A 23,858-nucleotide genomic window follows, 5' to 3' on the forward strand; every position below is an offset into this window, starting at 1 on the left:
GGAGTATCAACTCCCATGCCGAAGTACTTAACCTGGAGACTTGAAAGGGACCCTGCAACACTTGCCATCGACTACTAGTAATGTATTTTGGGATAAGGTCTATTGTCCCAGAAATCTCCTCCCGCAAGAATTATGAAAATGCGTTCACAATTAACGAAACTACGCGCGATGAGAAATCGCGCATAATCGTTCCCTCTCAACTCGACCGCGGACAACGCGACGAAAGCTGCGCGCTCTCTCCCGGAGAGGGGGGCGGCTCGCGGTGTTGTCTTCGGCGGCCTTCGATATATCACATGCCGGGTGTAGCATTTCGGCTGGCGTACCCGCAAATTTTCCCGCCATTTTTTTTGCGGGGCTACCATGGTTGCCAGACCAGGACTGTCCTCCCCTTTACGGACTGCCATTACGGGCCCCATATGTTTGTAGTACCTCCCCTAGGGGTGAAGCGAAAAAAAAAAAAGAACGAACCTGGGCCCGAGCCCGAGCCGCGAGCGCGCAGGGGTTTGAAACCAGAGCGGGCTGACAGATCCGCGGCGTTTACGGGCCCCAGTACGTTTGTAAAACCTCCCGTGGGGACGAAGCGAAAAAATAACAAACCCGGGCTTGAGCCCGAGCCCGCGGTGCGAGCGCGCAGGGGTTTGAATCCAGAGCGGGCTGACAGATCCGAGGCCTTTACGGGCTCCAATACGTTTGTAGTACCCGCGAATGTATGATGCGAGCTAATCAACAGAGGGCACTCCTGGTCTGGCAACCATGGTAGTCCCGCGAAAAAACGGCGGGAAAATTTGCGGGTACGCCAGCCGAAATGCTACCGTTTTCTCCTTTTCTCCGCAACGCGGAGGGGCCTATTTCCGGTCTGGTGCCACAAAAAAGCAGGCATGGGTGCCTGCTCGCAAGTGCGCGCTCGGGCTGGTAGGGCGTTTTTGAAGCAATAAACGTTTGTAGTCGAGTGGTCCCGTTGAAAGGGAAGTATTGAGCTCAACACTCAAACTCCGCGCGCACTCAAAACACAAAAGAAACGGCAAAACTGTGCCTACAGGTTCAGGCATAGAAGAGGTTCGTACACAGCGATGACGACGACGGAAATGGGAGAATCTAGCCGCGAAGTTGACCAGTGACAGCCGACCGGGCAGCCATGGCCTATGTGACGTCCCTTAGGCCATGCCAGGGGTTGCATAATGAGGACAACTGAAGAGAGAGCGGTTGGTTTTTCCGCGTCTTTCACATCGATTTGCGCGCTCACCGCTTCACGTGCACGTGTAATATTTGGCTCAGTATTCCTGGCAGTGTAATCTAAACGTCGCGCAGGTTTACTTGCACTGCTCAAAGAGTGTTGCAGGGTCCCTTGAAATGTCGGGAGCACATTCCTCTTGTGGCGTAGGCAATCAATTAAGCTCTATTTGATTTTAATTGCAGCCCAAATGAAGTAAAAAAAATTGCCTCCAATCCGCGGTGTGAACGTGGTTGGACAGCGGGGTCCAACGAACGCACGACCCAAACCATGCCATTGACAAGGACGCAGCCCAACGAGTTCAACAAACAAAACACCAGTGTTTGTCTTTCAGATTTACCATTCTTCTTATAAAACTTCTAAGGAAAACAGTGTTTTCTCGCATCAGCGTTTTCTCGCGACTTTGTTACGCGGCTGGAATGGCTTTAGTGGCGGCAGAATTCAAGTTATTTGCATTCAAACTGCCACAGATAATTATCGAGGACACCTCTTGGCACAAAACTTCCCCCTATTATGTAGTCGTCTGAGCTGTACCGCGTCATATAAGCTATTTGGGATAGTTCTATTAAACCGCCGTTTCTGTAACCAGATCTCATTTATTGTCAGCAGAGGGGAATTCACAACTGTTTACAACTCCACTGTGAACAAATGTACTGTGACAAATAAATAAAACTCGGCGTAAGAGTAAATGAAAGCTTCGTCAACGCTTTGCTGCGACGTGTATCCTGTCTACCTTTGTCTGCGGACGCCGTCCCCGATTGAGCCATTGGGGGTGTCAGCACACAGTTTCGCTGTAAAAGGTTAAATGTTTGTTTCAGAAATTCTTGTTTCTCTCGCAGGCCTATCCAGATACCAAACTGCTTTTTTTTTCTCATATCTGCAACGCTTACCAATGTCTACAAAGGAATTTCTGGGTTTGTCCATAACACTCCAAAATGGGGCGAGTGTGAATTTGGGAAGAAGTAGGCATTTTTAAGGATTACTCAATATGTGTTATACTCGCTGCCGGACCGGGATACTACCGGTCCCGCAACGACCGGTAGTATCCCAGTCGTTGCCGTATACTACCGTAGTATAATAAGAATATACACCCACCTGTAATGGGTTTAGACAGTTCATCAGTTTTTTTTTTTTTCTTTTCCCAGCAGAGATGTTATTGGCTAACTCCCCCGTTGTTTTGCGTGCGTAGACCGAGAAAAGCCGCTCCCTTCACTTCGGCACACCCTCTGCATTCGGCCACGTGTTAGCCTCCGCAGCTACATATTTCGATATAAAATAATGTATATTGTCCCTCAAAACATGTCTTCTAGATATGCTCAGTAGTGAAGCCGACTTTCAGCAGGAGATCTTTGTAAACTTGGTTTTTGTAAGCGGGCTCCCCCCCTCCCGTTGTGTGTTGCACAGTGAAGCCTACTCGTAAAAAAAAAACATTAGCTAACTTCCCGCGAACGCGGCGGAAGGAGGCCACCGACGACGATCGTGCGGTGGACGTCAAGCGTAACGCGATGGCCGTCGGGACCCCCGGATGCCACGAGACGGCAAGCGCAGGACGTCGGCATGGCTACACAATCCGGCTGAACGCTACCCCGGCGCGACTGCACCTGCATGGTGTACGTGGCCAACCAATAACTCGCAAACAGCTCCGCTGGTTACCCATCCTCACATAGTGGAGTTCCACTGAATTTTTAGATGCGACGCTGAGGAGCATCTCTTGCCGGCGGCCCTGTCCTGCGTGCGTTCGTCGTCCGCGTCCGCACAGCTGCGTCTCTCCTCCGCTCGCCTCCTCTCCTCTCTCCGACAGCGAACACTCTCTCCCAACATCTGCGGTAGCGCTGCGCGCGGCTGCGCACTGTGCGCATGTGCAGTACTCTCTCTCTCCGCGGTCTCCTCTCCTTCGGGCGCGCTGCGCATAGAAGCGGAGTGCCGCGCTCCGGCCGGTCTCTCAGTCGACGGTCGTCCGCGCTTGCGCTTGCGCTTGCTCTCTTGCCGTACCCGACGATTGCTTGATGCGACGCCAATGGAACCCCCGTCAGCGTCGCATCACACCAGGGTCATTCATCCCCATGGCTGAATCTCTCTTTGTACCGAAATGTCCATGTACCGAGACGCCCGTGCACCGAAGCGTTTGTGTACCGGAACGCCCGAGTGTCAAAAAGACCCTAGTCGTGCAAAGGGCCACAGTTGATGCCGCCACCGTGAGGGTGCGTTTGCACTGGGTTTCGCTTCTGACCATGTGAACTCGTTCCCGCATAAGTGCGAAACGAATAAGCGTTGCGGCCTGGTGAGGGGTCTGCACCCCCCTTCCGTATCCGCCCATGTTTTCGACAAGAAACAGAGCGCTCAGCAATCAGTTTCGGACAAAGCCAGGTTGGATTTCAGGCGACCTTAAGTGGCATTCCTCTGCGATCCTGGCTCGTAAACTGTTCCAATGGAAATGTACGGCGCCACATGAAAAGCATCCAGGAGACGGCAGATAAAGCAGGACGCATACCCCTCGCAACAACCAACACGACGGCTGCGACCTCCAGGACCGAGCAATGACATATCTACCATAACAACAGCCCAGGAGCAAGGGCGCACACCTACCAGACGACACATGAGACGGTGGCAACGCCAAGCGCTCGAGCGTTCCCGCCGGCGCTTCGCTCTGTCGTCAACTCGAATTAAAGTAGTCCGCGGTGCCTGAAAGACGATCGCGCGAGCGAGCCAGCGTACCCTTACTCCCTTGCGCAGTCTGAATTCAATACGCCGCGACGGTCACGAAGCATTGTCTCGCGCCCTTGCGCTGAATCACCGGTCACTTACAACGGCCCCGAGAACATAGCAGTTACCTTCAGGTTCGGTTTGGTGGGACCCTACATAAACGTGTGACCCAACGTTGCTTGCAAGCTCAAAATGTCTTTGGAGGCAGTGAAGCTCAAAATGTCTTTATCTGACTTTACTAATTATGCAAAAGGAGCCAAACGGAAATAAATTTGCAGCGTTATTGATTCCCATCTATTCCGACATGATGTTTTGCGCGCCAAAGCATCACCTGGGTTTATCTTTTGTTTACACCCATCGTAGCCGACACACAGCTCTCAAACGTAAAGCCACATTTTCTGGGGAATGTATAAATGTAAGCAGCAAGAAAAATGCCTGGAACATTCGTTGATGACGTCCGTGCACCGGAATACCTTCACCGAAAGTCCGGCATCTCAAATGTCCGGATCCAATAAATGAGAACCCACGAGCAGTTGCCATGATTAAACATTGCCGATGGGCAACCCACATAGATTTCGGACACTCTATTCGTGTGTGTGTCATTCTTTTCTTATAGCGCTTTATTTTCCATTTCTGTCTAATGTTCTTTTAAAAATCCGAAGGTGTACCGTGCTTTTCACCATGAATCTTCCTTGACTCTCACCTCCATTTCCCGACTCCCCCTCCTGTTTTCCTCCCCCTAAAAAAATTAATAATGAGGAGTGGGGGGGGGGGGAGAGGATACATGAAAGATTATTTGCTTCAGTTACGCGGATTTTCTCTCGTCCTGGCACTAATTGGCGCATTTTTGGGAATTTGCATACTCCTTCCCCTCCATGCCACCTGTCACCTCAATTCTGCTTTCCTAAAGCTCGCATGAAGGGACTTGATTCCCTATTTCCCTGGAAAAGATTCGTAACTGCCCTTGGAATAACATACACCCTCTCCCGCTGGAGCATAATGCTGAAACGTGACCAGATCACTGATTTCTGCGCACTCTTTTCGTTGGGCATTTACAAAATCACCGGCTTCCCTGCACGCGTTTTCTTATTTCCCGGTTCTTACGAAGCCGGGAAACGCTCTCGATAAAGATTTCTCAGCTAAACCACGGCCGGGCTAAAGCGGCGGCGTGCGCGCGTTGGTGCGGCCTTAGCAAGGGGCTTAGTTCCTGCCTGCGGCCGCTGCGAGGAGCCGGCGCTGCGAGCCCACTCTGCTGATGCGCGCGTCTCCTACTCCGAGGGCAAGCTATGAAGGGAAGTTTGACATCCACCTGAATGCAGCCAAACGGCTACAAAGGAAAGCTATACAGATTTCTCAGAAACAGTTATACAGTTTCTGAGAAATACGGTTATACAGCTATGCAGTTTCTGAGAAAGCTGTATATTTCCTTTGCAGCCGTTTGGCTGCATTCAGGTGCATGTCCAACTTTCCTTTATAGAAACTTACTCAGCCCTTGGGGATTTCCCCTAAATCTGGTCGATTAACACGGGCAAGCTATGCGCCGCTGCTGCTCTTGTTTTCTTTTAGATGCGACTGCATCTCATTCACTCGCCTTGTCCCTCCATACGGCGTCGTTGTCCGTCCACCCCTCCCCCATTCTCCTCGCCGCGCGAGCTGCGCTCTCCGCCGCTCACCCCCTCTCCTCTCTGATAGCGAACACTCTCTCGCGAGGGGCATTGGATTGGATTCGATTGGCTTTGCTTGGCAGAAGACGGCTGACCTGGGTACTCCATCCGCCTTACGCGTAAATGGCTCAGGTGTCTGCGAACCGGTCCAGTAGACGTCTGGACTAACCACGAGCGAAGGCCTTTCCTCTCGAGGAGCACGCCAGGAATCCATCGAGGCACATTGCCAAAGTTCCTTGTGAAAACTTGCTGCTGTGGCTGCCAACCTTTTTTCAAAGTTTCGGAGTGTTCTGGATGGAGGTTGGGCCTGGTAGGCACTAGCAGCTGTAGATTTGTCCGAAACTCCCGACCAAGCATCAGTTGTGCTGGGCTTTTCCCTGTTGACGAACTGACAGTGGAGTGTTGTTTAAAAAGAAACCTGGCCAAGCGAAGGTTGATGTCCGTACTCTTCTCTCGCGCCAGCGCCAGTTTCAGTTCGTACACCTTGCGTTCCGCTTGGCCGTTAGTTGCCGGATGGTATGGAGCACTTGTGATTTTCCGAATTCCGTTCCTCTGACAAAAGGTGGTCATCTCGGCTGAAACGAACGCAGTGCCGTTGTCAGTAACGAGCTTCTCTGGAATTCCTAAAGTAGCAAACAGTCGACGAAGCTCCAGAATGACCGTTGCCGAAGTAGCGTTTGGGACGCACCGCACTTCCAACCATTTGGTGTACGTGTCTACGATGACCAAGAACATTCGACCTTCGAGCGGTCCAGCAAAGTCCAAATGTAGCGTCTGCCAAGGGCGCGATGGGTGTTCCCAAGTAGGCAAAGGAGTTCTAGCGTCGTCTCTCCGGGACTGTTGGCACTGAATACATTCAGCCGCCGTTCGCTCGATTTCTCGGTCTATAGCACTCCTCCCACGGATGCTGATGCCTAGCGGCTCGAACCAGTTGCGTCCTAAAAGATTGCATCCAGGTGTCTTCATATTAACCAAAGGTAAGCTTTGGGTCGTATTCTTGTACTGCACCTCGAGAACAGCCGTTCCCAGTGCTTGGAGGCCTTCCCCCGACCACGTGCGCAGAGCCACAGGCGTGTCCAGAAGAAAGGGTGGCTTGTTTGGCCAAGCACGGCGGAATGTGTCTTCGCTGATGATGGAGTGCGATGCTCCCGAATCCACTTCGAAAACCAGGTTCACACCGTGAACTTGAAGTTCGACCAGGTGCTTTTGAGGCACAGACGCAGCGAAGACATGGTTGAGGTCGTAGCATTGGGCTTGATGACATGGCTCGGTATCGCAAGTACAAGGTGGAAGGACGGCAAGTAGCTTACCACTGTGAGGTCTAGCATTGTGGTCTCTTGCCTTTTTCTTTATGCACGCCTTCTCAATGTGACCAACCTTCCTGCAAAAACGACAACGTGATGATCGATGAGCGCAGGAGTCTGGGCTGTGCTGCTCGTCGCAGCGGTAGCAGCGTTTGTCCGATGTCTGGTGCGCCGCTGAATTCCTCCCAGGCACCTTCGCGCCGGTTTTGTTCACTTCTGTGACGCTGCCTTTGATGCTCTGCTGCTGCAACTTGGCACTTTCCGCGCGTAGCGATATGTCCAGCGCCTTTTGGAACGTCAAATCTTTCTCGGCGAAGAGACGTTGTTGCAGATAGGCATCTTGCAAACCGCAAACGAATCTGTCGCGTAACATGACATCGAGGGGGAGCATTGTTGCCTGCGGCCCCGATCCGTCTCCTTGCGCTGCGTCCGTCAACACTGGTGTGCCAAAATTTGCGCCGCTAAAGTCTTTAGGGCGGCGACGTAAGCCGTGATCGACCCGCCTGGTAGCTGGTCGCGTTGTTGGAAACGGCAGCGACTGTAGAGTTCAGAAGACCTGGGGTCGAAGTGGTCTCACAGGCGGGAGACGATCTCCTCGAAAGGAACTTCACTCGGTCTCTGGGGCGCCACCAGTGCTTTTACCGTCTCGTACGTAGACGGTCCGCAAAGCGTCAGCAAAACGGCACATTTCCGAGCGTCCTCCGAGATGCCGTTGGCTTCGAGGTAGAATTGAAGCCGCTCTGACCACGAAGCCCAGCCCGTACCCGAAAACCCTTCGATGGAGCCGTGCGTAGCCATGTCGCTGTAGTACGATGCGTCAGTTCTAAAAACTGGTCATCCTCGTCGCCAGTGTCAAGTCTCGAGGCCGTTTATTGCAGGAACCAGAAAAGAATCCAGCCGCTGGCTGCGGCTAAAACATGGCTGGTTGGTTGGTACCAAAAAAAATGGCTCGTACCCACTCAGGGGGATTGGCCAGGAAATGGGCGCTAACTGAGAGAAGAGGAAAAACTGGAATTTGGATTAAAAGAAGTAAAGTGAATAAATACACTGCAGGAAAAAGGTGAGTATAAACGCGAATAAAGAGATAATAAGTAAACTGCCAGAAAATGAGTGCATGCGGTAGCAGATAGATCTAGAGCTCACCAACTACAACATCAACACAAATGAATAAGGAAAGGATAGGCCGAAGGATAATCATGGAAAGTACGTAAAAAAATAAAGAAAGAAGATTCGGCAGAGAAGGAGAGGCAGTGAGCGGGAAGGCAGGGGATACAGGCGCAGACATGTTTTTAAGAGCAGCCCGCTATCTTGAATTAGCGGCTAGCACTGTAGACGGCGTGATTCAAAGAAGAATGAATGTACAGCGCGGCAAAGATCCCCGCGGCAAAAACCCAGTACTTTCGCCCCGAATGATAATATTAGAGGAACAGTGATATCTTTTTCGTATGGAGGTGAACCGTCGGCAGTCAGTCCGCTGCACGCTCTGGCCCGCAGGGACAGTCGGCGGGACTTCGTCTTCGTCTTTCGTGGACACGTGCACCCTAGCCCGGTACATAGCTAGCGTACCGATATATAGCAGTGGTCCTTCAGGTCCCCCGTCCCCCCGAAATGAAATCCTGAGTACTCAGCTGTTGTGGGCACCCGCCACTGAGTGGAACAGATTAATCGCAGCAAAATTTTACTAATCTTGCTCTCAACTCGTAACTGATTCGGCTTTGCTAGTTTCAATGTTTCGGGTTCATATGCAGGCTGGGAGAACATTGCTTAAAGAATACTGTAATTGTCATAGGTTACTTATTAAAATTAAGTATAACAGCGGCTGTTAAGATACCATGCCGGAGAAAAAAGAACTGAAGGGCACGAGGCAGACTGGAAAAGAGTTTATTCGGGCAGTTTATTTGGGGCGTATCACGATTGCCCCCCGCGCAGAAGCCCCGTTGTAAAATCCCCACGACGTTTGCCGCGTGTCTCAAATGCCCCATGAATAATAAAATATTGTTAATAATAATAATATTAACAGCGCGCGCCGCCGCTCTATCCCGGCCGTGGCTAAACCGGCTAAACCAACAGAAAACAAGCCTCCGCACCTAACATAAGTGGCGCTAGCTACCACTCTCAAATCGAAGGGGAAGGAAAGAATGCCGCTGCCATCTATCCTTGAGTTGTATTGTCACGTGACCATTGCCGCCTGCCGCGACCCAGAGCAAATGGCGGCTAGCCGTGGTGGGGTTAGTTGCCTGATGACAACGAGGTTGAAAGCGATGTTTGGGGTTCTTTCTTGTCTCGTGCTCCTGCAGCTGGCCACTTACGGTAAGTTATGTCACTTCGATTTGTTCTGGCTGTTGATATCTTCTGTGATATCACCCGTCAAAGATAAGTTTCGCAGATACAAATCGCCCGATTGGAGTGGCAGCTTGTTGCTTGTTTGGGGGCTTGTGCGTAACTTTACAAACTGTGGTACCGTGACGCTAATGCGTCCAGCTCGTGATTAGTTTGCTCGCACTGTCTTAGCCTGCGGGGTGTTTACTAAATGTTTGTAGTCGGATACGCCTATTTCACTTGGGATGATGCGAGTGAAGTGAACATTTTTGAGTACAGATGTGTAAAACGTTTGGACGCCTAAACAACCCACCGAGTTGAGTCCTTACGGCGGCGGTGTGTCTTCTGTGCTACTCAAGCTGCGGAGTTGTGCCAGTGAATTTATAGTCAGGAAGGCAACTTTTTATGACCTACTTTTGCAGCCGTAATTTCCGACATAGTTTGGTTGTGATTTGGGATGATGGGAGTGAAGTGAACATTTTTTAGTACAGCTGTGTAAAACGTTTGGACGCCTAAACAACCCACCGAATTGAGTCCTTACGGCAGCTGTGTTTCTGCTGTGCTATTTAAGTTGCGAAGCTGTGCCAGTGAATTTATAGTCTGGAAGGCAACTTCTTATTACCTTCTACTTTTGCACCAGTAATTTCCGACAGTTTGGTTGTGGTTTGGTCGGTAGTTGCACCCTCTTGGGAATTTCTTAGGTTATATTAAAGAAAATGTCATCGGGATATTTTTTGTTTTGTTACCGAACTATGTTTTAAAAGAAGGCGTGCGTACTTCTTTTGAACAGAGGCCGGGAGCGGTTCAGAGCATTTGTGAGGGATGAGGCGCGGTGTGATCTGTTTGTTTAAGCAGAATAGCAATCACATTGAAGTATCTGTGAGGAATGATACGAGGCCTAGGTCAGGTCTGTTTTTTACCTCTATTCTTGTCGAGAAGAATTTTCCGTTAAGAGGTTAGTTTGGTGTGCTGCCTTGGTATCTAAAAAGTTCTGTTTACAGCCCTCTCGTTATGAAACTACAGCGTTCGGTTAATACCCTGGCTACACTAGGGTCCGAATGTCATTTAAACTAAATGCCATTGACTCAAATGGGGTGCTTCAAATGCCATTCAGAATCCCCCGTGCTCCACTACAATTTCGATGGCATTTGAAAGCTTTAACAATCGCTCGCCGTGCTGCACGGCGCTGCAGCTGTCAAGTTCTGTTTTTACACAATAATGCAACAATCAAATTTGGCGGCAGTCTTTGGCATTAAAATGATATCAAATTATCAATAACGTAAGCTTTGACACGGTTTTTGCTTAATTCTGAATCGCAATCGAGGTTTTTTGTGCTGTCTGGCGACACTGGTTTGTCGCTTGCTCGCACTGGTGCTGAGTACGGAATTATTAAATCTTGATATCATGATTTGAGTGAACGAGAAGTAAACAAAGTCTCACAATTAAGAATATCTTGTTTGTTTTAAGTACGCCAGTAATGTATTTGTTTATGCTGACTTGTTACGCTGTATGTGGGAGTGCCAGAAATAGCATTTGAGAGCCCAAATGTCTCTCTGGGTGCTCATTTGGCTTGAATGTCATTTAAGCCGAATGGCATTTCAAAACCCAGTGGAGCAGCACAACTTCGCATTTGAGTCAAATGATATTTGGTTCAAATGACGTTCGCATGCTGGTGTAGCAGAGGTATTAGTCACACCAAATACTGAAATCGCTGGCTTTTTGACTCTTCCTGTACCATGATGTTACAATGTCATTTAATGAAAACAATTGTTTTCCGCTAATAAAAATTTTAAAAATGATTTTTTTTTTTTTTTTTTTCATGAATATGTACCGAAACTCTGCTGAATGTGTAGGCACAAAGTTTTCAATGCGGGATTGATTGCACGGAAAACTGAAAAAGCAGATTCGAGATTATATTGCGGTCGACTAAAGTGAATATCTCGTATGGTCCTTTACTCAAGCAGTAGCATTTCAAATACCGTATATCGCTTGTTGCTCCACAAAAATAGTAATTACCATTAGTAAGAAATGCAGCATAAAGAAAAATTGTACCTTCAGAACAATTTTTTTTTTAGGGGGGGGGGGGGGCATGGTGACAGAAAAAAGGGGTGGGTGGAGGGCAATTGAATCTTGAAGCTACCTGCTGGGCTACCACCGCTGCCAGCTGAGGACTAACTGCTAGGTTTCTCACAAAAGAAGCACCTGCCGTGGTATTAGGCGTCATAGGGGAGGCTAAGGAATAAATAGTTTAGGCTACCTTAAGGATCCTCTACTGAAATTGTGTACACACGGGTGTTTCCAGCTTTTTTCCTTCATTACAAGAACTGTCGTGTTCATTTTATGTAGCTTTTTGTTGCACACTTGCTAGAAAGAAAAAAAAAAAGAACCGAAGCAGAAAGCTTCTTGACTGCAATGAAGACTCCACATGGTAGCTGGACAAAGCATGCATGGCATTTGAAGGCATCAGTGGCATTTTGATAGTTCGTGAAGACTTCCTTTGTGAAGAAGCCTAAGCGCAGCAGAAAAGCCCATTGGGACCTCCCTGATGTGCCAGCCTTGTAATCCACCCTTTGACCCCCTCCCTGTTTTGTCCCTGTAGACAAAAAGATGAGAGTAAAGCTTTTTACAGAACCTCCGAGTTGGAGCTGCTCAAAGAAAATCCCCTTGACAAGAAGCATACTTAGATGGATACATTTACTTATTCATGGATGTTTCAAAATTTAGTTGCATTAATGCTCTCAAGCAAAAGTGTCTGCTGACATCCAGATGGGCATGAGATCTTGGGAATAGCTTTGTCACAAATGTTTGTATGCTTGGCTAAATAATAAAAACATGACTATGAACAGATAGGTAGAACTAAACTATAAATACAAACTGCTTATCGAAAGCAATGTTGGTAATTATTAACAAAAGAACAGGGTTCTCAAAGTTTTGTAGGAGCATCAATGCGTTACTCCAGTCACAGTTTTTACCATTACTTTTGGCTCCTTAAAGGAGCCATGAAGACAAAATACAAGTTGGGTTTATTAGAAAGACTGCTTAGGCCCGATAACAATGATGCCAATATCATCGCAATCTTTGAACAAATAACGGAGATATTAAAGAAAACGTGTGAAGCCAAGGCGACCCCCTACCCAATTTCCCGCAACTTTTCCATGACGTCACGGAACCTTGTTTGTGCGATTGGTGGCCGCCTAACTGACCTGTCGCAACGGCACATGACTGGACGTCTGTAATGGGGCCTCTAGTTCCATTTGACCGCATCACTTGAATGCTAACGTGCAGTTAACGCACTGAAAATTATGTTTTATTGTTGGTCCGTATGACGTCATTCTTGCTCATAACACGTCACTGTGGCGCAAAATTTGAAAGTTTTTAAATACTTCTTGCTTTTTTTCCGTTAAAAAAACATCTTTTGTGGCTCTAATGGAGCTGAGTGAGATACTGAATCCTAGTTCTTTCAAATTAAATAAAGTTGTATTTTCTCTTCATGGCTCCTTTAATCTGCATTGCTTAAGTCAGCTGCGTGTCCAAAAAGTGTAAGTCAAAATGCTTGGACAGAAGGTGGGGCACTTTTGTGTGGCACTTGCTTATTTAACAATATTAAAGGGACACTGCAGGGATCAGTGAATATTGCCCAGTCACCATACTAGATTACAGTTTGGGATGTGTTGGCCATGTTCCAAGTTTCTCCAGTCAATTTATGCGTGGCTTTCAGTGCGAAAAGTGTGTTCAAATAAACCGTTGCCCTCACGCCATCCCTGCGCCAAAATTATTTGGTCCAGATAAAATGCAATGAAGTTTCTTCCTCTGGTTCTTGCTTGCATTGATGGTTTGTACTGGGTTGTGTTACACTGGCGCTTTCAAAACGTTTTCGGAACTCTCTTAGAACAAACCTTCATTTCAGTGTGATAGCTTTGTTACTGTGGAAGACCAGCAACATTGTCATGCTTCCACCTAAACATGCTTTCTCGGACAACCTACTCGCTTTTATTAAATAATAATAATAATAATGCAGTATGGTGAAAGTCAAGGGAGAGGACGGTGCGGAGTGAGAGTTTTCTGTGTGAAAGATGCACTGTGGAAATCCTTCATACTTTTTGTCTGATGGCTTTTTGGTCTTTAGCACATCTTTAGCGCGTCTTTTAAGACCATGCGAGGAAAATGTGACTGATTCTCTGCCACTGTTGCTGACATTGTGCTGCACCTTAAGTTAACACTACGACTCTTAAAGGCCAACTGCACTCAAATTTTTCTTTGTCCAAATTTGATCCAAATAGGCAGTCTAAGCTATTAAAATCACCTTGGCGAAATCCTAAGCTTCGTAAGCACACAGCACTCTAGGTGCCGTTGTTCAAAGTAACTCCATGACGTTTGCACCTGGTGGAGAGTTGCCGAAACAAGTTCCGAGCGGCCTGTGACAGGTTGGGAAACCTGTCCAGTGAAGCTCGTGCTTCTACGGCGACTTGCAGGGCGCTCCGCTGGGCGCAGGGATGCGTTTGCAAGGGGTTTCTCTGCTACACCAACACGCTGTACCGCCATCGCCATCACGTTTAAAACTAACCACATAGACAGCAATATCCGCCATTTTCTTAAATGCCATAAAAAAGATAAGAAGCCTACAAACTATCCGCAGCATTACGAACGTTTGGGAGTTAGCAAAACCTTTTTTACTTGAAAAGAATATTTTTACTCAAAGAAAAAAATAGCGCGAAGTGAGCGCTTACCTTACATTTCTCATTCCTATTGCATCTGCCACAGAAAAAAAAAAAAGATATTTTATACATTCTTCACCGCTTGCACTTCCGCGTCCAATATTAGCCATATTTGGGCTGGCCCAACGCCACCTCCATCCTTTAGACCTTTCCAAAACTTTGTCCACCTAACTAGAGTTGTACACGCAGGTATAAACATTTGCGCGACTTTTGCCTCACTCGCTAAGTGAACCAAGTCAGCCTTTCTCGTAGTAACAAATACATCCGCACAAATATTGGCCGTCGTCTTCGCAAAGTGCGAAAGCTAATGAAACTGCTCCTCTCCTAAATAATAAACTAGATAACTAGATTTTTGTTCAATTCCCAAGGGAAGTATTTACTTTGTTAGAGCGTTAGCTTGAAAGTAAAATGTTTTTAACAGCATAGGTCTCTGGTGAAAGTAGAAAACAGCGGTAGATGGGAAACTTTTTCATGTTTTAGTGCATCATATTTAGCTATGAAAGCTGGCTTATAGTTTCAGGCCCCTTTGATAATTCGATTCTCAATTTGCAGTGAGGCAAAAAATATTGGGCCGATATTCACAAAGCTGTTTGTACGTAATCTATGCCCGCGTGCGGTTTGTTCCCTTCTAAGAGAGCGATGTGATAGCTGAGGGGCCGGCTAACGAAAGCTGCTTTTCAATATCGTATGAGCAAGTAGGTTTGTAAATCAGTGTCCGCTTTTTTACTCGCAATGCCAAGAATTGCTACTCTGGCCGTTATTCTGATGGAAAAAAATTACTGTCAGACAATCTACTTCATCTCAGTTGATAGCAACGCTATGCCGGAATTGGGCATAACTCCATTATCATGGGCAAACGTTAGTGGGAGTTCTTCTGTTTGAAATAACAGTGCGAAATGCGACGCTAGCACGAGCATTTGAAGGCGGCTGTGAGCGGCCGCCGGCTCTAGCGCGGCTGCTTCCGTTCCATCTTGTACGTCATCTCCGGCCACCTGTAATGGCCGCCTTTTCTATTCAGTTCTGGTTCCAAAAACGCCAATGTCGTGAGCCGTTTTCATCGCTCACGCTCATGTTTGAAACGTAGTATTTTGCATTTCGCACTCTTTTTATGTGCACTATTAGGTGACATTATTTTTACGTTGTCGAAAGTTTGAGTGTAGTTGGCCTTTCAAGGGGATTCACCTGATCACATCCCTACGGGCTTAAAAAGCATCATGTACCGATATGTAATGTTTTACAAATAAGTATCAATGTTTGCAATGGCCTAGTTTGCTTATTTTAGAAAGATATCACTTCTTTCTTGAGATAAAAAATAAACAAGAAACACATTTTGGGTTATCCACTTTTTACTGGGTGGCGCTAGCTGTCTAGCAAGCAAGAGTGCTATTTTTTTTATTTCAGTACGCGAGTGACATATCCCTAAAATAAGCAAACTAGGTCATTGTGAACATTGATATGTATTTATAAATCCTTTCGTATTGGTGCTCAATGGTTTTGTAGTCCGTGGGTTGGGAAGTTGTAAGTTCCATAGACTTTCAAAGAAATGTAACAAGCCTGTCTATCATGAGACAAGAATGAAGTAAATCATTTTTTTTTTTTCGATAAAAACGTTTTATCTGTTCGTTCTGAGGTTTCATAAATTTACTTGAGCATCAGACATTTGTTAGTTATTTATATTCTTATGTGTACGTAGTGTTGGCAATATTAATTGTTATATCCCGGCCGCGGCGGCCACTTTTCTGATGGAGGTGGAAAGCAAAAACGCCCGTGTGTACGAGATTTCGGCGCACGTTAAAGATCCCCAGGTGGTCAAAATTAATCCGGAGCCCTCCACTACGGCGCACCTCATCGCCTGCATTGCGTCAGCGCGTTAAACCCTACAATCAATTAATATTGATTGTTATAACAAGTTTTGACTTCTTCATTAACCCTTTGAGGGTTGAATTTTTTCGCCAAATGCGAACCCCCAGGGTCGATTTTTGTTATTGCTGGTTTAAATTCTTCGGATGAATCTTTTTCGAGAAAAAATTATCTTAATTTTTTTAGGGTGACCTTAAAGTGACAGAAAAATTGTTTGTGTTGTTACATACATGTGGTTTATTCATGAGTAACGCAAGAAAAATTCTAAATAAAAACGAGAGAGTAACAAGCCGGCACCTTTTGAGTGAATCAAAATCAGATAGACATCAATTTCGCAGGCGCAAAAAAGTGGGAAGCGCCCGGAGGACAATACCGAAACCAGCCACTGCGCACGCGCGCGGTCGGATGCGCAAGCAATAGACGGCGCACTGCTTGTATAAAATACAACAAAAAAAAGGAAAAAAGAGGCTCATCAGTTTCGCAGGCGCCCTTGGTCTGTGGCAGGCGCAAGAAGCGAGAGGCACCCGGGGGGCGATACCCAGCGTGCCCCCTTGTTACCGGATGTGCAAGCAATAGCCGGTGCGCCGCTGAAGTAAATCATAAAAAAATAAAAAAGAAGGGCCATTGGCGCAATAAAATAATTTGACGTATTTCCGCAGTGTGGCAGCACATGCCAAGCAAGAGAAGTTGGCAAAAAAGGCGCGCTTTTTAAGCATACAAGTGATGGCGTACATATACGTTATTTACCATTTTTAAGGTGTTTGCAGAGGACATATATGTATGTCCGTGACCCTGAAAGGGTTAAAAGGTTGGCGTTTATTGTAAATTCAAAGAACTGATATGTTTTTTTTTTAATTTAAAAAAAAAATAAAATGTACTTGCATGTTGCAGTTTTTGTCTTAATATTCAAACAATTTCTAGGAATGCTTAATACGCGTCATTGGTTAAAAGGTTAGGAAGTTCAGTGGTTAACAATTTCTAGGTATGCTTAATACACGTCATTGGTTAACAAGTTTGGGAAGTTCAGTGGTTAAGGGGGGATGTTAGGATGGCAGGGTCTTTTGAACCACTGCACCAGTTGTGATGAAATTTGATGATTAATATTTTTTGCTGCAAATGAGAATTTCTACTTATTCCTGGTCGACCTTTCTAGCCACCTAATTGCACAGGGCTCCAAACGGCCCTGCTGAAACAGCACAAATTGTCTCGGCGCTGATTTAGGGCTGTACATCATGTTACCTGAAGTGGCTTGGGTTTTGCGTCAAGTCTTGTAGGGGCTGGCCTGGATTTTCTGGTGTGTAGCTTCACTGCACAAAACCACAATTTGGGTTTGTTTTTTAAAAGTTCATGCTTTGCTGCAAGCTTTTTTTTGTCGTCACAGTTCAAACTGGGTTTGGATGAAATCGAGGAACGGTATTGTTGCCTTTTTGGTTTTCGGGAGGGCCAAAACTTGGCTTTTGTAAGTTTCCCATTGAGGCAAAAGTGGCGGCATGGGTGCATTGATTGGGCAGCTTTTGTATTGGTATTGCAGGGTACTGAATCTGCATTATAGCAGAAGTGAGTAAAGCATAGGTCCTTGTTTGACAGAGGCAATTACCCATGCGGTGCCATGGTTTCTTGTACGTAACAGAATCTGGGACAACTTGTGGGTTAACTGTTAGGCTTCTGAAACACTGGAAATGCCCCTAGCAACGTGTGGTGTGTTCTCCTATTGCAGGAAGTGCACTGGAATGCTTCTGTCTTGGAAGCTGCCCTGATGACTCATACAATGGAACGTGTACAGCCCCACCTGACAGCGACTGCTTCAGCGCTGTTGAGGAAGTGTACAACCCGGATACAAGGCAACTCGAACCTGAGCGAACCTACGGTTGTCTGCCTTCGGAGGAAGGCAGCCTTATGTGGGTGCGTAACTTTTCATGGGATCTGGCCTGCCCACAGCAGCTCCCATTCTTCCGAGTCTGTACCCATTGAGAAGCACCATACACCTGTAGTGATACGGTCATTGGGAACGTATATATATGCCAGAGTTCGTACAGGTCCTTGAAAACCTTGTAAACCCATGAATTTGAAAAGTGAGTTTTTAAAGTTTTCCCATCTAAAACCATTGCAAAGTCCTGTAGAAAAGATACTTAATGTTTACTGAGGCGACAAAACTACTTGTTCAAGTTGATGATAAAAACGGCAATTTTCGGAGCGCCGTATCTCCGGAACGACATTACTGGGCGCTGTCGCCATTTTGGTGTGGTGAAGATTTGAGAACATGGCCGTCGGGCAAAGCAGTTGCTCGTGGTTCAGGCTAGTTCACTCTAGTTCAGGCAGAGTGCTCTTCGCTGATTTCTACCATGGTTTTGGTTATGGGGGTGGCTAGGTTTACATTTAGTCGTTTGATCTGTTACGGGAAGTTGGGTGACAGGAAAGACGGAGTTCATCAAAAACTACGCGGTGCCCGTGAATTTGCCATGTTTCGGCCTTGAGTGTGAGGCGTGGTGCGTGCTTGAAGTGAAATTTCGGACTCATTGTGTTATAAAACGCTCAGTTAATGCTGCCTCTGACAGCGAGCTTGCGTGCGGCGGGAATGGGACGCTCAACACTGCAGAAGGGCAGACAGGGCGGCGCAGGCTACATTGCCACAAAATGTTCAAGCAGTGTCTGATAGCGGGTCGGGCTATTATTGCACGCTAGTAATAATGATTCATCTATCTGAAGTGAAATTTAATGCTAAGAGGGAGGTGGCTGAACGTACCAATGTTTCTCACATTGCAATCGTAGTGAACGTGCGCCTTGGGGAAATGGGAGGGCTGCTGTGGTGCGACGATTGTCACCTTGCTTTGGGCAACTTTTGCCATGGCTCTGCACTTGTGCATAAAGCCCAGTCTGGGATTACAAAAATAATAATTTTGGCAGTCTCATGATAATAAAAATGCCTTACGATTGCTTAGTTTCTCAATTCGATATTTTCAACAGCACTCCACGCTATCTGTTCATAGAGCCGAAAAACTTAAAAATGGTTTGTAAAAAGGTAGTGCAGTTCGTACCTTGTGATACTCTGGTAGAAAAAACTTTATTGAAAGACTGTTTCAGGGTTCATTGAAAGAGTGTTTCAGGGTTATGCATGTTCAAAACCGATTAAAAAGTGCACTCCCCCCCCCCGAGTTGCCAAAAATTTGATTTTTTAGGCTCCTAAGATGACATAATAAATGTCGTTAACTGCTCCAAATCAATGTTCTTCTGCTCCAAAGTCGAGATTTCGCTGCTCCAAAAAATGCTCCCAATTCTGATTCAGTTGTCTCGCCTCTGTGTCAGTGATGCTCTGTGTGCAAGGTGTGGTTTAGCCCTTTGTTTAGCCCTTTGTGCAAGGTGTGGTTTAGCTTAGCCCTTTGCAAGCCAGTTAGTAGCCTTGAATAGGTTCCTGAGCCAGCTCAACATTTGTATTTTATCATGACACAAACAGCAACATCAACTGTGTTTTACAGAAAGGTGTGCTTTTGGTCTTTACCTGCTCCAGAATTTCCATAAATTGATGTTTTTAGGCGCTTAGGTTTTTGTCTCCCATCGGGCCCTGTAGGGTAGCTAGCCACTGCAACATAACCAACATGACAAAGGTTTAAAGTGGTCTACTTTAAACAGCAAGCTGCCCACAATAAAATGCAATTTTTTGTTGTGTCTGGGTCCCCGCAAGCACTTTAAAGGGGCCATGCAGACAAAACAGAAGTTTGGTTCATTCGAAAGATTGCCTCGTTAGAATCATACTGACACCACTTTTAATGTAAACTTCGCTCAAGCTATAAACTTAGGAAAAAAGGGAGTGGCCATGCAACTCGCTAGCCCATTTCCTCCCGCACTAGAAACTATGACGTAATATGCACAGCTGTGCAATTGGCTGAGTTTGGCAAAAGCAAAAGCATGTTTGGCAGGGCTTGTAAACTTGCAGAATGAGCTATTTTCGCTTAAATGTAATGCGTATTCATTTTATAGCAGTAAAAATTGTGGGGTAAACAATGGAAGTTATGAAAGTACACGTAAACATAGAAGTGCCAGTGCATACTGTTACTGGTACTGCACGCACTAAGCTTAATTGTTATAGCTGCACTGCAGCCCAGCGCTTTTGGGTTGTCTCACACAACACTAACTGATTGGCGTAAGTGACATTGTCTTACATGACCCTGTCTATCGAGCATACTCCATATTTGATAAAACGATTACTACATACCATAACAAAAACAAGCCTGGTGCAAGTACGGTCAGTACCAAGCAAAGGCGGACAGTGGTCCTGCGCAGTGTGGTGGCGCCATCTTGGAGGAGTGATGGTAAACAAGGCATTCCGGAGTCCGCTACAGAGTAAACAGCTCATTAACGTTCGCTTAAAGACCTGTCCTTGTTAAGTCATCACAGACGTCACAAAAACACACAATTAGGTGGGTCAATCATAATTTTAACTTAAATTGGTTAATTTGTCAATGAATAAAGCATCGTTTGCTGCCAGACAAGCGCTGGAGGCACTGTAAAACATTAAATCTTTCGATTAAAGCATGGCCCCTTTAATACTAGTAATGGTTTTATTACTGTCTTGAAAATTTACTATTTGTGTTTTTAATTACAAACTTGTTTTTAAAATTCATATAATCGCATGCAAAACAGTTAAAAATGAAACTGAATCATGTTTTAGTGTGAAATCAGGCATCATGCTTAAGAAATTTTTTAAGGATAAATTTGGGCTGCTGTTGGTGTCCTATGTTGGATGAAACAATAGGCGTCACGGTAAGATTAGTGTGGCCACAAAGCCAAGAGGAACACGGGGAGGGACAGGTCTTTGGGGGTAGCTCCAGTTATTCCACTAAACTCTCGCACTGTCGAAAACTAGTGCACTCCATAAAAAAGGAAGAATGACTGCTGTAATTGCTCTTCTCTTTTTTTCTCATTGCACATATCTGTGCGTCGTAGTACAGGTGTCAATTCCTGAAGGGAACAAGCAGCTTTTGTTTTATTCAAATTTGTCATTTCTGTATGTCACCTTTGTGGTGGTGTGGGCTGTTCAGGTTGCTCGCAGTGAAAGGAATTCATCTTAGCAGTAAGTGAATAGAGCATGATAACTCCCCCCCCTTCCCTCTTTTTTTTTTCAGTGTAAGGCCAACCTTGTGCCGCATAATTTTCCAAAGACCATTGCGTGCTGCAGGGACAGCGACCTTTGCAACAAGTACCTGAAGCCCATGTACGTCATTAGGCATGACAATGGTCAGTATTTTGCGTCTTCTTTCGGGTTTTATGGGCACAATACGTTAAGCCCGTGTTTTACTAACCAATATTGTTAGTTCTTGTTGCTTGCTTTCTCCTATTGTGAAACTTAAAAACACTTCTTTGATTGTTTTTCTTCAGACTTGTTTTTCTGTAATAGGAAGTCTAATTTGAAAGGGCGTTTTTTTTTTTTGCAAACGATGCAGCGACGAAAATTGGCTTGTTGGGTGACTTAGCAGCAGCAGCAGTCCACAGCCATGTTCAGTAAGGGTGCATTCTTTGCGAGCACCTCAATTCTAGAAAAAAAAAAAATTGTATGTCCATGCAGCTGGTACTACCCATGTATGTACACCAGACTTTTTCACCATATTCACACTGAAAGGTATGCCACTCAATGATGCCTTCTGAAAACCTTACGCTTCTCTCTCTCTCTCTCTCTCTCTCTCTCTCTCTCTCTCTCTCTCTCTCTCTCTCTCTCTCTCTCTCTCTCTCTCTCTCTCTCTCTCTCTCTCTCTCTCTCTCTCTCTCTCTCTCTCTCTCTCTCTCTCCCTCGCCCGCCCGCCCGCCCTCCAAGAATTTCGAAATCGGCTTATAAATCAGCCCCATGATTGTTAAATGGCAAACCTCTGGGTCAGAAACAGGGATGAAGTTGTGGCGTGTTGGAAATATTGTTGCTGTGTGGTGTGCAGTTTGCAGATGGCACAGGGCAAACTTGCCTCACGTGAGGTATACAAATGGGCAAACTTGCCCCTCTGCACACTGGGGCCTGTGCAGCAGGGATGCATGTCATACAAGAGAACGTGAATTTTTCTACATTTGAAAGCTTTATATGTATATACACCCACACCCACTAAATAGGCTTGCCATAATCAGGCTACCAGCAAACTCTCCAGGTGCACAAAATACCATGCTACATTACAGAAACTTGAGGTACAAGATTGCCTTCGTTGGCACTTTATACATTTAGTGCTCTCCTTAAGTGCTCGCAGTCTTGACAAGTGGGCTTTCCTTGTACAAAACAAAATGGGGATATTTTTTGTTTTGAATGTCCAGGCCACCACTTGCTCCATTTCTTGTTACGTCAAGTGTGCATGGTCATGTTGGAATTTAATAGGCTGTCAGCATGTGGTTTTGCTGCACTTTGTTTTGTAACCTAGCGAAGTTATTGGCTTTTCGTCACCAGTCACTGGTTGTAAAACAATCGTCACTTGTGTTTTGCTATCCAAGGTGAAAAAAAAAAGAAAAGAAAAAGAAAAAAAAAGCTCCTGCGTCATGAGGTGCATGTTAGGGAACCCCGGATGGTCCTCAGTCCAGAGCACTCCACTCCGATGCATGGCTCATAGCATAGCTATGGCATCAGCATATCAAGCCCGGGATATTACTGCTCTCGATGAAGCTGTGGAAGTGTCTTTTTCTGTTTATACAGAAGTGGTGTCAGTGTGGATTCCGTGCAAGTTTGCAGTGGGACAAACGTCCAGAGTTGTACCATACTGGTTAATATAAGGATTTGGATATCGTCGAGACCCTACGTACTGTATTATCGTAACAATATTTTCACCGCAAGGGGAGGCTTTCATTATTCTAGTTAAGACAGCTGTTTTAACGTTGCTGGCTTTGTCACCCAATGTTACCTGTTTGATTTGACAGAGTACAGCGAATCTGCTTACGAAGACCCCTACCTTTGGCTTGGCATCGGAATTGTCTTGCTGATTGGGACCTTCGGAATTGGGTTCGTTGCGTACATATTCTACTCGAGGTGAGTCGCGTATGGTATGCAAGTTTGCTGCTGCTGCGTGTTCATGCTGCACTCATTTTCCTTGTTCTTTGTTGGAAGTATTGCTGCGTTATTTACCGAAGATGTGGGGTTTACTTGTGCCAATCCTTGCTTCACCCCTCACACTAGAACAGGATTGTGGTCTCACTCATTGTGCCATGCACTGGAGTTATGTTTGTTAAGATGTATTTATGGCAACGTTCCCTGTTGTAGCGTGATCTTGTGAGTGGTTGTCACAGGATGGCATAATTCTGCTGCTTGTTTAATTACGGGCTGGGTTTTGGTTTATTACATTGCCACCACATGAAAGGGAGCTCCCTTTATTCATCATGAATTCGGTACCTTCAGTTTAATTTTACTCCTTCAAATTTGATTCTGCGTAATGTTTTTGTTTTTCTTTTTACCTGCACATTGCAGTTCAGGCATCCTGCTGTGTAATCCTTAGCTCTACATGCTTGTACCCTGTCAGCATGCCTTGTGTTTGTGCACTATCTAGGGCCGCTGTTGGTCCCTAGAGTTGGGGAATGACGGTCCTTGCCGCCCTTCTTTCAGGCGCAAGAAGTCACTGGAGAGCAGGAACTTCTTTGCCTCTGGGTGCCACGAGCCCTTCCTGCCGATCGAAGAGGGAGGACCCTGTCTGAAGGACTTGATTGAGCACTCCGTCACCTCTGGCAGTGGCTCGGGCCTGCCCCAGCTGGTGAGTGTGAGGGTGGAGTGAGCTGTTTGTACGCCATAACACTGTCTTCGTGAGCTGCATGAATAGCTGAGCGTGTAGCACAACCAATGCTTGTAACGGGGGTTTTGTACGTGTTGTAAGTGTCTGCGGGAGCCCCACCATCTATATGGTTGACTGCGATACCTGGCACTGATTGTGCGTTCTATGCATGCATCTTTGCATGTTTGTGCAAAAATGAATTGGAATAAAATTCAAAGGCTCGTAGCGTAATTATGGAAGAGGAGCTTACTTATTGATACCTTTGGACTAGGGGTGTGCGAATATCAAATTTTTCGAATATGAATCGAATACAAATCTCTAGCTTCGAATATCGAATCGGA

General features: G+C 46.2%; 1 protein-coding gene across 3 annotated transcripts in view; it reads left to right on the forward strand.

Annotated features, from left to right (window-relative positions):
- Nucleotides 1-9,082: 9,082 nt before the first annotated feature.
- LOC144144910 (bone morphogenetic protein receptor type-1B-like) overlaps nucleotides 9,083-23,858 on the forward strand; it is a 147,545-nt gene continuing 132,769 nt past the window's right edge. For all 3 annotated transcript variants that reach the window (XM_077676428.1, XM_077676419.1, XM_077676412.1), the window contains exons 1-5: nucleotides 9,083-9,212; nucleotides 17,514-17,698; nucleotides 20,917-21,028; nucleotides 22,676-22,784; nucleotides 23,355-23,499. In XM_077676428.1, the coding sequence (XP_077532554.1) occupies nucleotides 9,110-9,212; nucleotides 17,514-17,698; nucleotides 20,917-21,028; nucleotides 22,676-22,784; nucleotides 23,355-23,499 (654 nt within the window). In that variant the 5' untranslated portion in view covers nucleotides 9,083-9,109. The remainder of the gene's footprint in view (nucleotides 9,213-17,513; nucleotides 17,699-20,916; nucleotides 21,029-22,675; nucleotides 22,785-23,354; nucleotides 23,500-23,858) is intronic.

The sequence above is a fragment of the Haemaphysalis longicornis genome, unplaced genomic scaffold, assembly GCF_048455015.1.
Source record: "Haemaphysalis longicornis isolate Haplotype H1 unplaced genomic scaffold, Haemaphysalis longicornis Haplotype H1 scaffold_1, whole genome shotgun sequence".
Taxonomy (NCBI): Eukaryota; Metazoa; Arthropoda; class Arachnida; order Ixodida; family Ixodidae; genus Haemaphysalis; species Haemaphysalis longicornis.